Source organism: Hemibagrus wyckioides, linkage group LG25 (genome assembly GCF_019097595.1).
Source record: "Hemibagrus wyckioides isolate EC202008001 linkage group LG25, SWU_Hwy_1.0, whole genome shotgun sequence".
NCBI classification, from domain to species: Eukaryota; Metazoa; Chordata; class Actinopteri; order Siluriformes; family Bagridae; genus Hemibagrus; species Hemibagrus wyckioides.
The window spans coordinates 15,787,322-15,810,210 of record NC_080734.1 but is presented as its reverse complement, the minus strand read 5'-3'; the positions used below and the strand labels follow the sequence as shown (position 1 = coordinate 15,810,210).

At 39.4% G+C, this 22,889-nt stretch overlaps 3 protein-coding genes across 3 annotated transcripts; all 3 read right to left on the bottom strand.

The window, feature by feature from the left end:
• Positions 1-1,467: 1,467 nt before the first annotated feature.
• bsnd (barttin CLCNK type accessory subunit beta) lies at positions 1,468-7,696 on the bottom strand. The gene is made up of 3 exons (XM_058379251.1): positions 7,399-7,696; positions 6,881-6,966; positions 1,468-3,039 (listed from the first exon to the last, which is right to left on the bottom strand). The coding sequence occupies exons 1-3, from the start codon at positions 7,573-7,575 to the stop codon at positions 2,769-2,771; spliced, it is 534 nt and encodes a 177-aa protein (XP_058235234.1). The 5' UTR covers positions 7,576-7,696; the 3' UTR covers positions 1,468-2,768.
• Positions 7,697-9,305: 1,609 nt separating this feature from the next.
• Positions 9,306-15,332, bottom strand: si:dkeyp-51f12.3 (uncharacterized protein LOC107988041 homolog). The gene is made up of 3 exons (XM_058379253.1): positions 14,857-15,332; positions 13,101-13,564; positions 9,306-11,226 (listed from the first exon to the last, which is right to left on the bottom strand). Exons 2-3 carry the CDS (start codon positions 13,313-13,315, stop codon positions 11,031-11,033), a joined length of 411 nt encoding a protein of 136 aa, XP_058235236.1. The 5' UTR covers positions 13,316-13,564; positions 14,857-15,332; the 3' UTR covers positions 9,306-11,030.
• A 2,550-nt stretch (positions 15,333-17,882) lies between these two features.
• Positions 17,883-22,884, bottom strand: si:dkeyp-51f12.2 (uncharacterized protein LOC100151460 homolog). Its single transcript, XM_058379252.1, has 2 exons — positions 22,143-22,884; positions 17,883-19,461 (listed from the first exon to the last, which is right to left on the bottom strand). The coding sequence occupies exons 1-2, from the start codon at positions 22,424-22,426 to the stop codon at positions 19,215-19,217; spliced, it is 531 nt and encodes a 176-aa protein (XP_058235235.1). The 5' UTR covers positions 22,427-22,884; the 3' UTR covers positions 17,883-19,214.
• Between the last annotated feature and the right edge of the window lie 5 nt (positions 22,885-22,889).

Sequence of the window (22,889 nt, the reverse complement as noted above, 5' to 3'; positions counted from 1 at the left end):
TGCACATTTCTTAAGATGTCTCAAGCTGAAAAGCCTTAAACAGAACCGTTTTCCAGTTCCTGCACCACTCTAAGTTACAAATCACACCAGCATCTTGCCTCTATTTCCACTCCCTTCTTGTTAATCTAAGAACAAAACCTCAGCACACATAGCTGGAAGGGTTAATAAAGTTTGTTTCTGCCAATAAAATGTACATTTGCAGTCAGATTTTATATTCATCTATTTATTGATTTTTCTCCCTTAGGTTTTCTGTTACCTCCCAGCAATTCATGAGACCCATTAGCAAAACATTTCCACTTATCACCAGTAGGTGGCAGTAACATTTTTGGAGAAAACCCAACACTGCATACAACCAAGTGAAGCTTATTCAAGCACTCAAGCATGGTGTCAAGATCTGGGCTGCTTTTCCTCCTCTGGACAAAGATATCTCCTCACCATTAAAAGAACCATGGTTCATCATTCTTCAACAGAGCATTATGCCATCTGTTAAATAAAACTGGGCCAAAAGTAGGTCTTTCTATATGACAAACATTCAAGCAACTCTAACAAAAAAATGACAAAAAAAACAAAAAATACTAAAAATTGTTTTAGTTTAAAAAACCACCTAAGCCAAAGGTTGCTGCCTTTTACAACTAAAAAAATGCAGAGGTCAGTGAACTATAGAAAATAGTTCAAAGACCCTCCAGGGTCTTTTTTTCAACATTACCTTGAAAATTAACTCCTAAGTTAAGTAGCCTTTATTTGTCATATATACGTTGCTGCACAGTGAAATTCTTTCTTTACATATCCCATCCCTGGGGGTTGGGGTCAGAGCACAGGGTCATGTTACAGCACCCCTGGAGCTGGGGGCCTCGCACCACAGCCCAACAGTGGCAGCTTGGCGGTGTTGGAGCTTGAACCCTGATCTTCTGGTCAACGACCCAGAGCCCTAACCACTTGAGCTACCACCACCCCTTTTTCCAGAGGCCAAAAAAAGAAAGTTTTGTTGTGTCCATATTCAGCATTGAATATCTTTGTCATGTTCTTTGTCACACTCCACACTTGGCTCATATTAATGAAGACACTCAGGAATTTGTAGTCAAGTGTTCTAGCCTACTAAGGGCAATATGTACATAGAAAAGTTCCCGGAAATGGTTAATTTTTTCCCCACATAAATGTTTTTGTCTTGTTGATAGATATATTGTTGATATCAAACTCTTTCTGCTCTCTGAGATGCCCTAAGTGCTTGTTCATAAGCCTTTAAAATACAAAAGTGTTATCATCATCCGCTAAAGCTGTGTGTAAGGTTATCCAACAGAGGGAAAAAACATCTCACACTGAAAACCAGTCCCGACTCATTTTATATCAGACTTGTTACAGACTTCATTATTTTATACTGATTGAAAATGTCTGATAAGTCGATTTCTATTCCGCCTGTGGACTGTAACGCAAGTGTACTGGCAAGAAAGGGTTCTGACAAGGGACCCAGTTTGTTAGCAAAATCAGCAGTATAAACAATCATTTCCGCTCTGTGTGACTTTTAGCATTAAAAGTAAAAATGTGCAGCTACTAATTTTGGTGCAATGATGAACTTATTTGAAAAGCGTATTGAAAATTGTGAAGTGATCTACTTTGTACCAGCTAACCTATTTTTGCATTGTGTGTGTGTGTGTGTGTGATGGCTACCCTCTTTCCACACTCGCATTCATGAGAAGACTCTCCTATTTTTGCACATTTTTCTTTCCAGGTCAATCGGTGGAAACGTGGTTGTGCAGCACTTGTATCCCTGTTAGCTGTAGATCCCAGCTTGGACTGTGTTCTGACTCATTTCTAAATTGATTTGGATAAAAGCGTCTGTGAAATGAATACATGTAAATGCATCTGGAAATATTACAGGGTTCTAGGAGGTCAGCAGGCTAAAGCCTATTTTCCCGTATATCCTGAAATGGCTCTTCCTCGTCTGAGTGGAGGTGAAATCCCCCGCTCTTGTAGTCTGTCCTGCAGAAATCCAGCAGCATGATTGCATAGAGTTATGTTAAACTGGGTTTAAATCGAGTTCAGAAAACAAGTCTGAGTTGAAGATCGTTGGAAATTTATTGAAATGACTGGATACCACTTTGCATTACAACTTCGAATGTAGGCCAGATGAAACGGGTCGGAAAATAGCTCTAGCTCTTCCAATAGCTCAGTGTTAGAGAAAATAACAAAATTACACCAAACTGATTTCTGATTTTAATGAATTTTCAGAGTTGCACTGCTCTGACAGCTAAATGGATGCATGTGCACCCAAATTACTCACTAACTGTGAGTCAGAGTAAACTCTGTGTGCCTGCTTTTTTCCCTTATAAAGCAATGGCCGTGTCTGGTTATTTTCATAGCGCTGCTGCATGACTTGTGTCCAGGGTTGTCATGTTTGTTTGATGGCAGCTGAACCTGAATATTATTCTAAGTGCACCTGCTTCATAACAACTATTCGGTTTAGAGACCTGCACTCTGCACTCTTTTACTCATCATATCGCTCTTCTCGTTTCTTCTTTGCTGGAGAAAACTGGAGAATACTGACCGCTGCTGCTATTGTAAACTGCTAACTGTGATTCAGAGCCATTTTCAGTTTAAACTTTAAATATTTACTGACTTTCCTTCCTTCACTCCTTCTTTCTTTATTCCCATTCCCTGTGTCCATGGTAATGTGAGTCACAGTAGGTGGGGTGTGTGTGCGTGTGTGTGTGTGTGTGTGTGTGCGCGCATATTTATGACCCCTGATTTAAAAAGACTTTCATTTCAGACTTTTATTCACTATCCAGCTCTGTTTTTAAGCTGCTTGGATCTTCCACCTCGCCATAGTAGAGATCAGTATCAGGTTGTGTAGCCCTCTTGTCTGGAAGAGAGGCACTTGAGCAGGCTTGGTGCATGCTGGGAGAGCTCTGGGGGATGCCAGTGATCTCAAGAGATTGTCCTGTTTCAGCTAGTGAGGGGATTTCATCCTTTTTATCCTCTTCAACATCCTCTATGTGACTGAAGACAGCCAGAGGAGCCCTGATAGGTTCATCGGGACTGTTGCTGAAATTGAGTGAGAGAGAGAGAGAGAGAGAGGGTAGGGTAGACACTGAAGAAATTAGTTTAATTATCTATACTAGTAATTGAAATCTGTGCAGGTTTATTTCTGTAGATTTTGTTTTTTGTCACTAAACAAAAAATGTAAACTGTGTAACGCTACTTCTTTGATAAAAATAGATTTGACCACTAGATTTCCTATTTATTAGTTACATTCCAGCATGCCCCATTTCCTTTGACCGTGTTGTGTAGTATAACATCAAGCACACCAGCATTTCTAGTCTTAGTTAGCGTTCAGATGACCACTTGATTAGGCAAAACAAGTAATCTTAGTGATTTTATATATTTGAGTATAACTACTCTCCTGAGGGGATGTGAGATTGAAATGGACATAGAACTGGGGGGGATATGTAATGAATCTATATAAAGAAAATAGAGATATATAACATAATAACATTGATGCAGGTTTCAGGAAACAAATCTATTTTGTACCATTATTTAAAAAAATAAAAATAAAATAATAATAATAATAATAAATTCAAATGTTATGCATCACATACGAAATCATACGGGGTCATCATACCCCCAAAATGCTAAGATAATTATAATAAATGATAATGATGATAATAATAATAATAATAACAACAACAACAACAACAACAATAATAATAATAATAATAATAAATAATTATTATTAAAATTATATAAAAATAAAACTCTAACTTTACCTAGGCTAAAATTCACTGAATGGGTAAAGAGGACATTAATCAGAGAAGCAACTAAATATAACTGTCGGATTGTTGCTACCACCACCATGCTTCATTTTCTCTGGATAATGAGCAGTTTTTGGGATTCTGCCAAACATAGACTGCATTCTAAATGCTAAAAACAGCCCATTACACCAGAGGACCTTTATCCACATGTTTTTTGAGTCTCCAACATCAAACATTTGGTAAAGTTGAATAAGGTAGCACTCAGCCAAGCTTTGTTGAATGCCTTGACCCTAACCCTAACCCTTGAGAACATCTTTTTCCACCTGAGATATGGGTATATCTCTTCTCTGATTAATATCCTCGTCATACAGTCACTAGCTTTTAACAGCCTTCTCTAGACATAGTGATGATTCACTCAAATTCATTCTTTCCATATAATAATCTATTTAAAGGTGCTCTGTGGGATGTTTTAACATTTGTAATATTTTTATAACTAAACCTTTGATAATTGATGCTGATTCAGAATTTGCCAGACTTCCTTTAAATGCTTTGTGGTCTTCCTGATGCTGTTTGTTTTAGGTTTATGTTCTTGAATAAACTCCAGGGTCTTCCAGGTATATTTATATTTTCTTCATGTGACACAGAGGTCAACTCAATTCAACTAATTATGTGACGTCTGATAGGAAAAGATTGCACCAGAACTAATTTATGCCTCTCAGTGCAACAGGTGAGAACACACGCTATTATTCATAATTTGCAAATTATATTGATTTTTTTCCCCTCTGTACTTTATTATGGACAACTTTGTAGATTCATGACATATAATCTCTATTAAGTCCATTTCCGAGTTGTAATAGGAAGCATTTTACAGCAACGGATCTCTCTTTTTTGTGTGAGTTGGAAGGAAACCCATGTGTACATAAGGGAAAACATGAAACTCCACAAAGACAGTACACTGAGCTCAGGATTAAACCCTGGACCCTGGAGCTGTGAGGCAAATCATATCCAATTTCAACGTTTATGTACAGAAAGACATCAGAACACATCGTTAATTGGTGGATAGAATACTATATTATATAATAGGCTGTCAGAGAAGAATAGATAACGGTGTCTCTAGTGGCTGACAGAAAATCTAATCTAAGCTAAAAGTGTGCAAGAAATGTGTCTGGTTGCATGTATCCGGAATCTGGTTGCATGTAACACAATTCATACTCTGCAAATAATCCAAAATGCAGCTGCGTGACTTGTTTTCATCCTGCCTAAGTTCTCACACACCACCCCACTGCTGCACTCCCTCCACTGGCTCCAATGGTAGCTCCACACTTCAGATTAAAAGCACTGATGCTTGCCTACAAAGCCAAAAATGGACCAGTACCCTCTTACCTCATAGTTCTTATCACTCCTCACACTCCACCTCGCTCCCTCGGGTCTACAAGCACTGTTTGACTGGTCCCACCATCTCTCAGGGTAAAAGGTAGAGATACATCAAGACTCTTTTCTGTTCTGGCACCGAGGTGGTGAAATAAACTTCCCCTAGATGTCCGAACAATTCCTCCCAACAGAGTTTCAGGCTGATGGTATCCTAAGTCTTTGACCTATTGAACCAGTGTTAATGTATTAATTGATAAAGACTTTTCTACATCGCTCTGCCAAATGAGCCATCGCTCTATTCCAACGACTGAGAGCTTTGCTCAAAGACTCAACAGTACCCACTTGGTGGTGTTGGAATTTGACCTCTGATAAGTATTCAAACTCAACCAGTTCCACAATGCATTATGATAATGAATGGATCAGAAATGGAAGCAAGCTCATGGAGCTATTCTTAATTTGAAGTGACCATTAGCGTTAGGACACACTATGGCTCCTGATATACACTAAAGAGCTTTGCATCTGAGTACATTGTCAGGACTCTATGAATAGAGTCAGCCATTACATCTATAGACATAGTACATTGTAGAATGCACTAGAATGCCACTAAAACACACGCAGACTCACCGTCCACTGTATTGGGAACTCCTGTACACCTGCAGATTCATGCAGTTATTTAATTAGTGCGATGCAAAAATCAGATAGAAGTCAAGGTCATCAGTTAATGTTCACATGGAGAAAAAGTATCATCTCTGTGATTTTGATTGTGGCCTGGATGTTGGTGCCAGTTAGGCTGGTTTGAGTATTTCAGAAACTGATGGTCACCTGAAAACTTCACACCAACAACAGTCTCTACAGTTTATACAGAATGGTGTAAAAAGAACACTAAGTGAGAGAATTCTGTGGGTGGAAATGCCTGAAGAGAGGTCAGAGGAAAATGGCCAGATTGGTTTAAGCATCCAGGAAGTCTACAGTAACTCAAATAATCAATCTTTACACCATGATGAGCATCGGGTTCCACTCCTGTCGGCCGAGAACAAGATTCGGAGTCTATTACAGGCACAGACTCACCCAAACTAGACATTCTGATGTTTATTCAGAAGCTCCTGACCTTTTTCTACATGATTTTATGCATAGTGCTGCTGCCACCTGACTGGCTGATTTGATATCTGCATAAATGAGCAGGTGTACAGGTGTTCCTATTAAAGTGCCTAGTGAATGTGTACCAATCAGCATGCATTTACAAAACAAACACTTGTTCTCTGAAACAAGCATGCAATCTTTTAGTCCTTTCTGCAGGATTAAAACTCCATCCCATCAGTACTACTGTCAATATAATCTCATCATAGTCTACATAACCACATTCACTGTCTGGCCAGATTCAATCACAGGGCCTCGGAGCCTTGTTAGTGTGGGACTGATGGGGGAACTGATGGATAACGATTGCTGATAGGTCATGCAGGCACATGGTCAGACTGAGAAAGCCTCTCAATCTGATGTTATGAAATAGATTGCATTAGTACAAGTGAATCGATTGCTGGTTATTTTGAGTATGTCTTTCTTTAACTGTACGGGCATTGTGTGTTTAAAATAGCTGGTCAGTAATTCAGTGTAACATAGAGTACTGTATACCATTGCCTCCATGTCTATAGATCAATATTTAAACTGCAAACGTTTAGCAAAGTTTAACTGGTTCATTTTGAACCTCCAACCATGCCTTGGTGTCATGTTCCTAGAAATCTGTTATTCATGTGGCTGTGACTTACCTGACCGGTAGGACCTTGACTTCAGCACACAGCTCCTGTTTCTCACTGCTTCCTAACACTTCCTGTTCTGGCAGGATGAACGTTACCTACAGAATGCAGCAATATGACTTGTATTTAGCATAAACTGTGTCTAGACTGGTAATGCTATCTAATATCTGTGTGGTCTTTTCCTTGCCATAAGAATATCTAATAATTATAATGTAGTTCAGAATTTGGTTGAAATTAGTGTGTATTAATTCATAATGATACATCATGTTGAACTGCTTGCGGGATATGATATATATATATATATATATATACACGGTATTTAGTCAAGTAAATAAGAAATAAAAATCACTTTAGCTTTTAAATACACTAGAAATGCTGACCCATAATAGTAAATATAATACATTACAGAATTCACATAATCTATTGCTACAAACATGCAGTTTTATGTACAATATACATCTGATGTCTATATAAAATAATGACAACTAAGCAGAGTACACGCATTGCTGAATATGAATTTCTCTTCTCACCCGTGGGTAGCACTGGCATATGCTCCAAACTGTCCCAATGCTCACCATCAACGCCCCCATTGTACAGAAAGTGGCAAACACCTGAGGCTTCTCTACAGCCACCAAGAAAACTCCCAGTGCCACCAGCACCAACCCTAGGACGATGAGCCCGTAACGGTATGGCTTATTCTCTGCCATGCGTGGAGTTATGTAAAAAAAATAAAATAAAAATAATTTAAAAAATAAAACTTCTGAAGAACAAGAATCCAGTGACTTTAGCCTCAGTGAGTAGGCAGACCGAATGTGATTGGTGGGTTGCAGAGCAAGATGAGAACAAAGCTGCTAGGATCATTGGAGTGCTAATGGACCTTGACTAGATGACCTTCCCCCAAGCTGCACCTGTACTTTGCCTAAGCAGTTCTGCAAAAGTGAACATCAGATTGCAGGTTTTGTGGGGTTGGGCTGATAAAGAAACTATCAGCATTTACTAATATTACACACCAAATTGTTCCATAAGTGGACTATATCTATCAGTAATAAATAATAATAATGATACATAAGTGTTAAATGCATTACAGAAAAAAAAACAGTTTAAACTGTGTAGTTATCCTACATTATCATTAGAATCTAGTGTATGCTGTGTATGCTAGTATACTGCTTACTGATTAGTGGGAGAAAAAAAACGATTTTAATGAACTGGTTTGACAATAACACCTAAAACATACATTATGAACTTATAATATCATGAAATGACAGGTTTAATCTACTAAAAGCTTTATAATGTTAAGTAAATCCAACCCAAGATTGAGTTATATTGAGGGACGGTGGTTGCTCAAATGGTTGTCTGGGTTGTTGACAGGAAGATCAGGGGTTCAAGCCCCAGCACCGCTAAGTTGCCACTGTTGGGCCCTTGAGCAAGGCCCTTAACCTTTTCTGCTCCAGAGGTGCTGTATCATTGCTGACCCTGTACTCTGACCCCAACCTCCAAGGCTGGGATATGCGAAGAAAGAATTTCACTGTGCTGTAATGTATAGGTGACAAATAAAGGCTATTTCTATACAACAACTGGCAACCATTAGAGGTTAAAGGAGAAGTTCACTTCCTGAACAACAATCTACAAATAATTATTAAATTTAAATATAATTAATTATAATTTCACAAAAGCTCATCTAGCACTAGCTCTGGGATGCACATCCGCGACGCTACGTCGAAAGGTCACGCATGACGTAGGCGGAACCACAGACCCAGTGTTTACTAGTGTGGAGGAGGACCGCTCCAAAGTTGTTGCGTGTGGAACAACGTCATATGTACCTTTTTGTTAGTATAGAGCGTTTGACTTAATTGCACTTGCTCGGTCTTTGCACGTTCGCTTAGTAAACACTGGGTCTGTAGTTCCACCTTCGTCACGTCTGACCTTTTGACATGACTACGTACTACGTAGCATCGCGGACGAGCATCCCAAGGCTAGCACTAGACGATCTTTTGTGGTTAAAAAGTATACAATTTGTAATTTTTCTAAGAAAATGAGCGATGGTTTAGCTAGATAAGAGCCTTCTTCCTGGACTGGGATCAAGGAGCTCTCTGAAGCTGCATTTAAACTGCATTTTGGAAGTTCAAACTCGGGGGCACCATTGAAGTCCACTATATGGAGAAAAATCCTGAAAAGTGTTCCTCAAAAAAACATCATTTCTTTACGACTGAAGAAAGGAAGACATGAACATCTTGGATGATGAGGGGGTGAGGAAATTATTTGTAGATTTTTGTTCTTCTGAAGCCTTGGTTTACTTTGGCTCATTCACAAATTACACACAGCTTTAATATCAGGTCACTCAGCTCAACACCTAAGCTTTAAATCTTATTGTTACACACAGACATTAGCAAATATCCATGGCTTTTCAGCGCTGAAGAGACACGTAGTGGGCAATAAATTGATTGAACCGTTTTATTTGACACTAAACATCAAAATATCATAAAGAGTGAAACATGAAAAAGTTACGTTCATACAAAAGTTAAGCAAAAACACGACACAAACATACAGTATATTTGATTTAAAATGCCTGTTGCAAATAAGCATGTTTAGTGAGTATTGTGAATAAAAAAAAAAAAACTCAAAGAGAAGCAGTGGAAAAGAGAAGTGTTTTACATTCATTCAGGGCAGTGCACTTCTTTTATAACATGTCACTACACAAACTTGTGGCGAAATGAAAATCGAGAATGACCTCCTCTTAAATAACACAAGCTGGTCCAAGACGTTAAAGTTTATGAGCCATTAAACTGATCAGTGGTCCAAGGCACTACCAAGAATTTACATTGTTTGAAAAATTGGCACTGTCAGGATAAATACACAGTTAGGACAGAAAATGCTTTCAGGCTAGCAAAGTAAGACCAGTAAATCACCATGCAATTCTAAACACACAAGCTTCCAAACTTCTATTACAATCTAGTCTGTCTATCAGCTTAGGCAAAATATCTGTTGCCTTTCAAGGCCTGGTTGTACCCTGGAGTTAGTGTAGTGGCATTAATACTGTAGGACTGTCATGATGAAATGAAGACTTGTGGGTGAAGTATTTGTTCCATGTTCTTGGAACTGTCAGGGGTATTATATTATTTTTTTCACTATCATTGGTTCCCATCTGTCTTTCATTTCAGGCCATTTTTTCATGTGTGTGTTATTGTGCTATTTTGTAATGCAGAAATGCCCCAACAGGCATTAGTCTGGATCTGATACATGAACTCCAGCTCAGTGATTGTCAGGAACAATTACAAATGCTGTCTGAATATAAGAACTTATTCAACTCAGGAAACAAGTATAAAAGGAAACAGTTCAGCCAAAGTCATTTATGTTAAAACTGTTATTGAAAATCAGCTATGACTTTGCATGTGCTTTTATAGACACATCTACAGCCATTCCTGTTTAGAAAAGAAAATCCTTTCGTAAAGTGTTCTTTGGATATTTAACAGTTTACCTCAGAAGGAAACGCTTTTCTCTAGCATTCTATAATCGCCTTCTCCCATAGGGCCAAAGTTTTAGTTTTTATTCCTGAGGAGTACTTCTTTTCCACTTTATCCACCACTGCATTAAAGTACAAAAAAAGACACAGTTAAAAGATTTGCCTCAATCATTATAAAGAGATGAGGAGATTTTTTTTTTTTCCCCTGATGTAAAATATCTGGAAATCTATGTTTCCGTAAAAATCGCAGAGATTTCTTTTTTTTGCCCACTGGCGAAAGTGAAACCAAACCAAAAGGACATCCTGAAAAATTGTGTACTTAAAGTACAAAATAAAAAAATCAGTCAGTTCTTTTATCAGTCATGAAATTTGACTCATGTCCCATTTTTTAGCAACAGCTCAGCCATCTATTAGAAAAAAAATGTAAGGGACACTTTTAAAGAGTAAAATCTTAGACCATTTTCTTACATAAGGTTAAAGATGCATGTACCATTATTTGGTATTATTAGGTCATGTGACTAGCATTAAGCCGTTGATGAGGCGATGCACGTGCTACTCACTAGAGCTAATCAGATGTTATATTGGACACTTATGGTTTTCGACCTGCCTGAATGTTTCACTACAAATACTGAAAACGTACAGTCTGGGACTCGGCACTTAGCTCTCATTAGCACCTAAATGGTGATCATTGTTCTCATGTGGTCAGGAGGGCTGAGGCATGATCATCGCTGTTTGTGGGAGTGTGGTGGTCTTCATGACAGTCTCATAGGATGGCGGAGGCTCCATATCCCAGGGAGGTGGCGTTCCAGGTAGGCTGTGGAGACTGTTGAGTATTGGACGGGGGTTCTGGCCCGAGCGCCGCTCTTCTGTTGAAGACCTGCGGATCCTGTCCAGCCTCCTGAAGATTGTAAAGAGTTAGGATGGGATGATCCCAACTTATTTTTTATACAGCAAACTTAAAAGGGCCAATGGAAATGACTTGCTTAAGGTATAACAGAATGCAAGACATGCTATTTTCTTTCTCAAAGCTAAAAGCACTGGCTCCAAACTATTGTTTCCTTCAGTTATCTGCTAGATATTCCTTCCAGCTGGACAGCTGCTAATCTTTTCTTTTTTTTTCTTTTGATGGCTGATATAGACCAATGCTCCAAAACAAAACTAAATGTAAATTTTAACAAAAATCTTGGTTAAGTTCCAACACTAGAAATTGTGATACAAAAACATACATTATAATTTATAATCTATTATTAAGGTTCCATCTTTAGGCTTCCTTTCATAAGACAGAAATTACACAGATGTCTTTAACTTAAGCAGAGAAAAGGCAGATCCTGTCGACCTGCTGCCAGAACTTCAATCAACTCTTTCAGCTGGCCAGAAGTTGAGCAAAACCTAGTCCTCTTTCATTAGTCATTGCCACAGCCATCTCTGGTTATCTAACATTGTTTTGCTCTTATACTTACTGGTGCTTTTAGCATTTTAATAAAAGATCTAAATAAGTATGGCTAACTGGCATTATCATATAGTTAGGGCAGGAATCAACAATGGTCCCCTGTAAAAATAATTTCAAACACCCCAAACCTGGCATGACTTTATGGGAATGCATGGAAAAACAAATTGCAGCCTATTTGTGCATTGGACTTGCTCATAGTGGAGCAGACCCAGTGCTGAGTTTATACAGTCAGCTGAAGTGTTTACGCTCTCATACAAACTCGGGGGGAAAAAAGACAGGGGGAAAAGACAGGGGGAAAAGGGGGAGAGACCCTCTAGAACATTTTATGTCAGCAAAATACACTTTCCAGCTCTTGCAAAATTCGCTTGCCTATTTCAACACATACATACAGCTGACTCTGGTTTCTGTTAGCATTTGTTTTCCTAATCATGCGATTACCATCAAGAAAGCACAGAGATTTTGGCATCAGATGCAACTCACGTTCTCTCCAGCCCAATTCTGAGACACAAGTCTATCTTTGTCTCTTGTGTACGTTCTGGTGTAAGGCCGCTTTGGTGACATACCAACAGCTTGACGGAATCTGATGGGCAACTTGCCTGCTTTTTTTCTTGCTTCTCAGACATGGACTAAATTAAGAAGGAGGAAGTTGTTAAGCAAGCACTGAATGCTTCATCCTGAAGTCCTGATCTTACAGAATTAACGAAGGGCACTACAGCAAAAGTTCACGACAACCTTCAAACAGCTACATGTCTGTTTATACTGGTCCGTCCTCAGGCACTGAGATATCTGATGTTTATTACAACCTGTGACCAGTTCCAACACTGTAAATCATAAGTTTATAGAAGAAATTAGTGCTGGCTTCCAACAGCAAGCTGGGTTAAAGAACAGGGTCACAGTCAGGACAGCATACTGAACCATTATATTTGTCATACACTGTGGAACACTGCAGTATTACCCCAACTTGTTTTCTCTATTTTCTCTACCTTTCTATTTTAATAGTTTAATCACCACATTTGTGACTTTTTTAACCTGAAGCTTTAAAAGCATTAAAGCTAGATGGCATGGAAACACAAACAGCACAAACCTGCAACCACTTTTCATTTGATTGTCTCAGCGACTCTGCCATATGTGAGCCCTGTTTGCCTTCCTCTTGCCTTGCCATAATATTGCTCATTAACCCTCAGGTTCTATTTACTTCTAAGCGATGAATGTTCTGGATTATGTTTAATCTTCATCTCAATTGTTAGCAGCATCAATAAATAGCAACAGCCATTCTTTGTTCCACCTTAAGAAGGACATAAGGGTTAAGTTTGCTTCTTTACCTCTGCAAAGCGATGGCTTGCTCATATGTGTACTGGGTGCCAGTGCGTGAGTGCAGCAGGAAGTGACCTGGGATGGTCATGTTGTGGTTGCTGGACTTCATCACTCTGCAAAAGGAGTAGATGAGAACACCGAAGCCAAGGGCTGCAAGGGCTGACCCGAACGCACCAATGTACACTGCAGCAAACCCCATGAGGACGACGCCGACGGCCACCATCAGCACCCCCACAGTCACCAGTGTTCTATGGGACAAAGGCGTACGGCCCTGCTCCTCTGAGCCATCACGCTCAGCCTCACTGCCCGCCACGCTGCTAAAACCAGGCGTCAGTGTGTGCAGACGTGGCTATGAGTGTGGACGTGTATGAGTGTGTCTGTACAAGGGGGCTATTTTGCACAAAGCACAGCACAAAAGCCAGGCCAGCCTGGTGTCAGCTCATGTCCCCAGAGATCAAATCAGAAGAAGCACCTAGAGTGAGGGAAGTGAGGAAAATAAAACAGTTTATCAACAGATATCTGTGCAAATGTAGTAGTAACACTATAATTAAATAATACATAGACAAAATGTGATATGTGATCTATACAGGTTTCCAGTTCAAATCCTTTGTGACCTTCCCGATCCAGCCACGAGAATGATTTCAATACACTCTTCGTTTGTCAAAGGCTTTAAAAGGCCAAACTGTTGCTTAATATAAACTAAGTACAACTTTTTCGAAGAATTTGGAAATAGGCTCGTTGGCTGCACTTTTAATCAAACGTACTTATGCAAAAAATACAGACCATTGCTCACAATTTGCATACTTTAAAATGACTTTTCGTGACCCTCATCTTGAACCATTTTCATCTAAGATAAAACGATCCGAAATCATTTGTTGTATTGCCACTTATTGATAAAACCACTAATGCAACAGCCCAACCCCAATTTGCGAGCAAGGGAATCATGCCGAAATGGCAATAACTGGCAGATGCCACACCTTGGCTGTTGTATGAAAGCGATCATCTCAAAGTAGAGAAATAATCTCAAGGCATACGAATATTATTACATCAGAAATGGCATACTGTTAGACCGCTTTTCGGTCCTTGTTACTCTGAAACGAAGGAACGCCATTCGCCTAAAAAACACTGAAGCTTCAAGAGGGCACATATACGAATATTTATGCACTATTGTCAGTTAGATGTACGATACATAGCTACGAAAACAAATGTTTGTGAAAGACAACACCGAAGTAAAATCTTCTGCTTGTCCCAAACAGAATATAGGTTCAACAAGTAGCCATGGCAACTTATCTGCCATGTTTCTACACACTTAGGCATGATGTAATGCTATTGATATTGTGTTTTATGGCACTGGTACAGATGTTTCACTGACACAGTTACAGTGTATGAATTTAGTTTACATGTTGCCTCTGCAGCCTAGGAATAGAAGTTAAAGATACAGTTTCCTTTTTCATATCCAATGAATAGAAACAACAATTTTGGGGGATTTCTATTGTCACATGATGTCAGAGTTGATGTCCGACCTTGCCACACCTTTGGGTTTTGGTGAACTGACACCAGTGAAAGAGAGAGAGGATGCCTAAATATAACATTATAATCTAATACGCCAGGATGATGCACCATTTTAAAATATATCGAGTTGATTTAAAGGCCTAGGGCATTTACAGGCGGATGTAAACATCGCTTTTATCATTTCCAACAAACAGACGTATGTGTAAACGTTATCCAGCTTCTATAGGCTACTAGTTTGCGAGCGCAGCTTACCTTGTTACCGCCGAAGTAAAACGGTATAGTCCTTCAAGAAGAAGCCAGATGTGGACGGATGATGATGAACGCTAGCGGTGTCCAGGTCTATAAGAGCCGTTGTGAGAGACAGAGAGATGAAAAACGACAAAACCCGATCCGCGCAGCTGCAGCCGAGTCACCAAAGCCGAGCCCCTCATTTCCTGTAGGATCCAGCGGGAAAGACCAAAGACGGCACTCTGATTCCGTCGAGCAATAATAAGACGGCGCTCCTCTTCATGCTCTTAGAATAGCATCTGCTTTGTCTTCTCAAATCGCTAAGGCAGGCCCTGAGCGTTGCTAGAAAGCACCGATTGTTGAACCTGACTGTCCCAGAAACGGGGAAGTTCTACAAAGCCATCTGGACAAAAAATCTGCGTCAACACAGCTAGGGCTGAATTTATGGCTATGAGTAAATAAATCTCCGCTAATCGCCGTCTACTCTTTTTCAGTCCGTGCTGCTTGTGCAGGGGAGGAGATTTTATTTTCCTCTTACAGCATTCAGACATGACAAAGCAGAAAGGAGAAACAGGCCATGAGCCCATTTTATCCAGGCCTTTCATTTCATTTCATTGCTTGTTGACATTAACAGCACCTAAAGCTTTCTACACTATATTGCCAAAGGTTTTGGGACAGCCCTCAGAATCATTGAATTCAGGTGTTGTTTTCAGGGGGCCCTTTAGTTCCAGTGAAAGGAACTCTTAATGCTTTAGCATATCAAGACTTTTTGGACAATTTCATGCTCCCAACTTTGTGGGAACAGTTTGGGGATGACCCCTTTCCTGTTCCAACATGACTGCGCACCAGTGCACAAAGCAAGGTCCATAAAGACATGGATGAACTTCATACCAGTCCTGACCTCAACCCGATAGAACACCTTTGGGATGAATTAGAGCGGAGACTGCGAGCCAGGCCAAAACTGGGACGTCCGCCTTTACATGCACATGAGTGTAATATGGAGTTGGCCCGCCCTTTGCAGCTATAACAGCTATAATTCTTCTGTGAAAGCAAGGTCCATAAAGACATGGATTGGTGTGGAGTCCTAACCTCAACCTGATAGAACAACTTTAGGCTGAATTAGAGTGGAGACTGTGAGTCAGGCCTTCTCATCCAGCATCAGTGCCTGACCTCCCAAATGCGCTTCTTGAGGAATGGTCAAAAATTCCCATGAACACACCCCTAAACCTTGTGGAAAGCCTTCACAGAAGAGTTATAGCTGTTATAGCTGCAAAGGGCGGGCCAACTCCACATTACATTCATGTGCATGTAAAGGCAGACATTCAAGTTTTGGCCTGGCTCACAGTCTCCGCTCTAATTCATCCCAAAGGTATTCTATCGGGTTGAGATCAGAACTGGTGTGAAGTTCAACCATGTCTTTATGGACCTTGCTTTGTGCACTGGTGCGCAGTCATGTTGGAACAGGAAGGGGCCATCCCCAAACTGTTCCCACAATGTTGGGAGCATGAAATTGCCAAAATGTCTTGGAGACAAAGGATTCCTTTCACTGGAACTAAAGGGCCAAGACCAACACCTGAATTCAATGATTTGGAGGGGTGTCCCAAAACCTTTGGCAATATAAGTGTATTTGGGCTTAAACCCTACACTTGACCTAAAAGAATAATAAATAATAAACTTTTCCTAGCAAGGATGCTAATGCATGGTTCTTTCTGTCCATAGTTAGTGATGTAGTGTTTGATGTATTATTTTTTGTTAATGGAACAAATAATGTTTTCTAGTTGGAAAAACCTGCTCTAGGAACCCTGATTCCAGAGACTTTGTAAAGAATAATTGATAATTAACATACACTATATTTCCAAATATTTTGGGACGTCTGCCTTTACATGCACATGAATGTAATATGGAGTTGACCCGCCCTTTACAGCAATAACAGCTTTAACTCTTCTGGGAAGGCTTTCCACAAGGTTTAGGAGTGTGTTTAATGGGAATTTTTGACCATTTCTCTAGAAGTGCATTTGTGAGGTCCGGCACTGAGGTTAGACAAGAAGGTCTCGCAGTCTCCACTCTAAGTTATCCCAAAGGTGTTCTATCGGGTTGAGGTGCAGGCCAGTCAAGTTCCTCCACACCAAACTCGCTCATCCATGTCTTTATGGACCTGGCTTTGTGCACTGGTCCGCAGTCATGTTGGAAGAACAGGAAGGGGTCATCCCCAAACTGCCGAAGCATTAAGAGTTCATTTAACTGGAACTAAGCCCAACCTCCGAAAAACAACACCTAAATTCAATGCTTTGGAGGGGTGTCCCAAAACCTTTGGAAATATAGTGTAGTTAAAAAGGCTTACTTAGAAAGTAGAGTAGGGAAAGTCTAAAACTGTTTGGACTGTTAGTATTGAACCTATATATTTGTTTCTGGTATTAATTTATTTTTCCTACATTTATTCCAGGTGAACAGAAAAGAATCTCAGAATGCACAACACATCACACCTTGAGGTGGATGAGCTACAACAGCAGAAAACCAGATCAGGTTCTTCATCAAGGCTATCATCAGCACAGACAAATAAAAATACATTGTTTTAACCTAATCTGTTTTTGAACCTTGTCTTTTGGATTTGCTAGTGTCTGTGATAGCCTCAGATTTCTATTCTTGGTTGATTAAGATTATAGATAAGTCCATTAAGATTAATGGATTCCGATGTGGTTTTCTGCTGTTGTAGTCCATCCCCCTCAGGTTTGTTGTGTTGTACTTTCTGAGATGCTTTTTTGCTAACCACGGTTGTAAAGATTGATTATTTGTGTTACTATGGTCCAGTCAACCCACACCAATCTAGCCAAGAAGGCATTTCCACACATGATTGCGCTGCTGCCCTGTGATTGGCTGTTCAGATAACTGCATGGATGTGCTGTGCTAGTGTTCCTAACAAAGTGGACAGCGAGTGAATAACGATTCTAATGATTGTTAATACAAAACATGCCATTTGTAGACTTGATCAGGAGTTGGTGTGTGTGTGTAATAATCAAAAAAATATTTTAATGTATATTTAAATAACAATATTTGATCGTTTTTGTATCACTTTATTTGTTAATTTTCCAAAAGAAATGAAAACACTATACATTTTTGTTCCAAAAACGTAATAGAATCTTTGGGTACATGCACGTAAGCCACGTACATCGTGCATATTCTATAATGTATAGTGCAAAGTACCTATAGTTAAAGGCCCTGAACTGTATTTAATGGAGGCACATCATTTTAATGTCACTTCGGTTGAGGCAAAAGAAAGCAATCAATGAAAATGCCATGATTTATAATCACAAACAAGGAGGGTCCAAGGTAACATTAAACCTACTAATGCACTGTGGTCATTCATGATCACATCAGTGAGGCATTCTACACTTAGATTACGTCACAAATCAATGCTTCTTAAATTGTCGGTTTCCTCCAGGGGACACAAAGGTCACCAGTGACGAACCAAATAATGCTCTGGTTTGCTGTTGCACGTAACCGTTTCCTGTAAGTGCCCTGATGAAGAGATGCATCGTTATGACTCTGGCCACCATGTTAGCAGTCAGTGCACAATGCAACAAGCAGGAGTAAGCTGATTGAAAGCTTTCAGCGGTTAAAATTCACTATGGCTACCGTACAGTAGATGTGCTTTTGGTAGAGAAATATTTTTCTGGTATCACTTCCTACAATTCTGCAAATGTCTGTCTTTTCCTTCTCAAATCACCATGCACACAGGAGCAAATAGTAGCTTTGCATATATGGCCAGGCCTTTTCTCTGTTTACTTCTCATGAGCTGGTGCCTGCGTTGATGAGTTCAGATTGTGCAAGTGACTTTATGGACATACCCATGAATCCAGGAGCTGCGAATTGTGACCTTCACACGCAGCCAGTGGTGTCACCAAATCTCATGTGTGCACTAAACACAGTTAAGAAGTGATTGTGATTCATGCTCAGGGGGAATTTGTAAAGGGGTAGAAGTACACGTTTGTAGTATATAGTCAATCATTTGTGTAATGTCAGTGTCCTACTGTATATGGAGAGAAAAAAAGAGTCGCTACATGGAGATTTTTCTCAATTTTTCAACACTGGCAGTTGCAAAAATACAATCAGTCTTCCTTCAGAGTATAATTACAAATGAACACACCTCCCAGGAGGAAACAGCAGATAATAACTCCTTGGAACGTTACCATTTCGTAACATTACATACTTTCTCCTTTGACCATATTTGAAACCTGTTGTGAACGGAGAAAAAGAAGAAGCTTTGATACTAAGGGTTTCTGAAGCACCTTCGGAATGTGGGTTCCCTGGACGAGCCATGCTCCATGCTGTTTGCTGGCTGCAGGAAATGCGTGCAGCGTAACGGCTCATTGACAGCGCAAGCCTTACACTTCAAAGCTGATCTCACGGGAGCGACTGAAAAGCGGCTCAGTGGGCAACAGCGTGTCCGAGTAGCTTCGTCGCATGTTCGTAGAGCTGCATGTAGTTTTGATGGCCACCTCGTATGGAGGTGGAGGTTCCATCTCCCAGTGGGGGGGCGGCGCACGAGCAGCTGGGCTGAAACATGTCGGCTCCATGGGAGGGTAGTCGAAATCGTCCCCGTACAGCCCTCGTCTCTGCCTTTCCAAAGTTCTGAAACAATAAACGCGTATGCATATATGATAGTTACATCAAATTCACCAAATGTTGATTCATGAGGCTTAAACAGAAAAACAGGCCAAATTTGAAGTTAAAAAATCCACTGCAAATCTTTTTTAGCTCTGAATTCCATTTTTTTAAAGCAAAAAATCACGTTTAAAAAATTAACCATGGCTCCTTTGTAGAACAATTTATATTCATGTTGTAGATTATGAGTTGGAATGCTGTTAGAGTTCATTTAAAGAAAGTATAACTGCACTGAGGATGAATAAACAGCATATAATGAAGAAAGAATATAATGACTCTTAGATCGTGAAGGACCTCAGTCACCCCAACAATGGACTTTTCTCCCTGTTGAGGTCAGGAAAGCGCTTCCGCTCCCTGAAGGCCAACACAGAGAGACTGAGGAGAAGCTTCTTCCCGCAGGCTATATGATCTCTCAACCAGAACTCCACATAGGACTCAACTGATTGGACTTGCAATGCTTCCTACACACGTGTTGGAAAACACCACCCCGTACGGTACATTTGCACATTACAGGACTGTGACACACAATACATAAAACATATATATGGGAGATTCTGGTCCTGTTTATGTACAAAGAGGACTTGTGCACATCTGCGCTTTAAGATGGACAATACCACTCTCATCATCTCATCACCTTATTTCACTAAATGACCACCCCATACTGCTGCTGTCTGCACCTTGCCCATTATTGCACACTATACACTTTATATAGTTCTGTATAATACAGTTGTTTACATTTTACATATCTTACATTTCTTATATATTTTCTATATTTTATATACATATTCTGTATACACTGATACCCTACCTTGCTTTATTTATATTTTTATTTTATTTATATTACATTCTTTTTTTATTTACCTACTGTGAATTGTAGTTTTTTAATATTTTATAATTGTAGTTTTTTTTTATTTATTTTATATTACGTATTTTATATTTGATATTTTATCCCTGTCTTTTCTGTCCTTATTCCTTTTCCTTTTCGAGGGTCAAAGCAAATAGTCGTGTAAGCATTTCACTGCATATCATACTGTGTACGATTATGTATGTGACCAATAAAACTTGGTTGGAACCTTTCAAATTGGATTCTTATTTTTATTTATTACATTTTTAATACCACATATATTACACAGAACATCCAGAGGAAAGATTGTGCCTATTAAAGTACATTCTGAATATTATATAGTGCCGACTTTTAACCTGAATCCTCCACAATCTGTATTTTCAAGACATCCAAGACATGTGGAGAATGAGGGGAATCATTTCACTTATAACTAGATAACTAGTTATCAAACAACTAATCCAAAATTCTGCATAAAACGGCATGGTTATGATCGAATTATGCATTATTTTTCTTTGCAGCATTAAATAATAAGTTCTAATGAATCTATCTGTAAGGTAGTAACTGGAGTTATATCATTAGTTATATAATTACTTAAATATTTAAATATATAATTTCACCAGTGAAGCTCAGCTGAATAACGTCAGTCTTATAGACACAGGGTCAGAGCTTCATGACACTAGGTGGTGCACAAAGCACTTCAACTGATTCAGTGTTTAGGGGACAAATGTACAAATATTAATGATGTATTTTGCTTTTCCATGGAGTGAATTACAAACCTTTTAACGGGGAAAGAGAAAAAATAATTAGTTGTGTTGACCCCCATGATTCTTTGTGTGTGTGTGTGTGTGTGTGTAAAATCTCATTTCCTAATGGGTGCTTGTAGCACTTAACTGCTCAATTAATATAATCTATTAATATGTTGATTTTCTCAAACAAGAGAACATTATAATGTGGAACGTGACATTTTCCTTCACATCAAGAATGCGTTTAACATCAGATCTCTGTCTCATTACAGTTACAGTATATCATAAATAAACATCCATGTCTAATTACTTTCTAGCTTCTGCCTGACTCAATTTTTTTTTCTAGTGTCCCCTTACACACCTCGATGATCAAAATCAATAAGTAAAAAAAAAATGACTAAAATGAATTACTAAGAACAATGAGTAGAATCAATGACCAAAATCAATCTAAACAGCATTTCAGGCTGCTTTAATAATAGGAGTATTTGCATGGGCAAACAAATAAACATAAAGAGACGCACGAATTTAGTTTTATTCAAAATGATATAAACTGAATTTATATCTGTGCACAGTTTCTGTGTATTTCTGCTCAGCAAGAATTAGTTTTAGGCCATTTTGTAATTCAGAATGGAATTGTGTAAGATATGGGGTTGCATAGTATTTAAAAAAAAAATGGTACATGCTAAAAGATTGGTAAAAGAAATGGTACATGCATTTAAAGATCATGCATATGTATTTTTAATATATTGCATTCATGCAAATGTTATCTAGTGTATTATAAGTGTATATTCACATTCAATGGGTAATAATAATCTTTTTTTATCAGCACTGTTTTGTTGTGCTGACTGTTGTAATTAAAATGTCTATATATATATATATATATATATATATATATATATATAATATATATATATATATATATATATATATATATATATATATATATATATATATATGTATGTATATAATCTTTTAAATGACTTACTGATAAAGCATGCATAAAATTGTAGGGGGTATTTGGGACATAATGCATGCTTGTGGAGGGAAGATCACACGTTTACCTGTGCAAGAAGATGGACTGAGACTCCGGGAAGTGGCTCCCGGGCGGCGGGCTGAATAGCACGTGCCCGTAGTCGTGCGTGCATTCGTTAGTGTAGGAGCCCTGACGGCTCTTGCTGTTCATGGCCCAAAAGAGGCCAAGGATGAGCATGACTGCGCCTAACACCACGCAGCACAGGCTGAACGCCTGCAGTCTGCTCTGGCTAGACGTGAGGAAAGCGGTCGAGCCGCCGGTGACGATGAGGAAGACGCCAATGAACACGGCGGCATGATGCAGAGACGGCATCGCCGAATTTCAGTCGCGCTCCTGTCGCCCGTAGCGACCGCTTTCTTTCTCTCTCTCTCTCTCTCTCTCTCTCTCTCTGTCTCACACTCTCTCTCATGCGCGCGCGCGTGCGCGCGAGGCGAGCTCCTTAAAAACTTCCTTAAAAGTTACAAAATCCCATCTTTCCCCGTGTGACTATAACTACAAATGTAACTAATTTCTTTCCTCTAAAGATTTGTTTCGGCTACAATTCGAAACCGGATGCCAAGAGTTCCCTTGATGAGTTCTCATGATGAGTCTCTGAAAAGTGCTCACGAGCACGGCCAAAAGCATCACTCCGATTTATTCCGATTAGGCATGATTAAGAAAAGGAAAGAAGTGCTTCGCGGCTGAAATGTGCCATTCAATCAGTCCTCTCCGCGCCTCCTGCTCGCTTCATTTGGGTGTTCAGGGCGTAACGTGTACCGTTACACACCAGCCAAGT

Excerpts from the sequence above, each read along its gene's own strand:
- bsnd (XM_058379251.1), bottom strand. The coding sequence starts at position 7,575 with ATGGCAGAGAATAAGCCATACCGTTACGGGCTCATCGTCCTAGGGTTG. Across the intron at positions 6,967-7,398 it reads TATGCCAGTGCTACCCACGG|GTAACGTTCATCCTGCCAGA; the intron begins GTGAGAAGAGAA and ends TGCATTCTGTAG. Across the intron at positions 3,040-6,880 it reads GTCAAGGTCCTACCGGTCAG|CAACAGTCCCGATGAACCTA; the intron begins GTAAGTCACAGC and ends ACTCAATTTCAG.
- si:dkeyp-51f12.3 (XM_058379253.1), bottom strand. The coding sequence starts at position 13,315 with ATGGTGGCCGTCGGCGTCGTCCTCATGGGGTTTGCTGCAGTGTACATT. Across the intron at positions 11,227-13,100 it reads CAAGCCATCGCTTTGCAGAG|GAGGCTGGACAGGATCCGCA; the intron begins GTAAAGAAGCAA and ends TACAATCTTCAG.
- si:dkeyp-51f12.2 (XM_058379252.1), bottom strand. The coding sequence starts at position 22,426 with ATGCCGTCTCTGCATCATGCCGCCGTGTTCATTGGCGTCTTCCTCATC. Across the intron at positions 19,462-22,142 it reads CAGTCCATCTTCTTGCACAG|AACTTTGGAAAGGCAGAGAC; the intron begins GTAAACGTGTGA and ends TTATTGTTTCAG.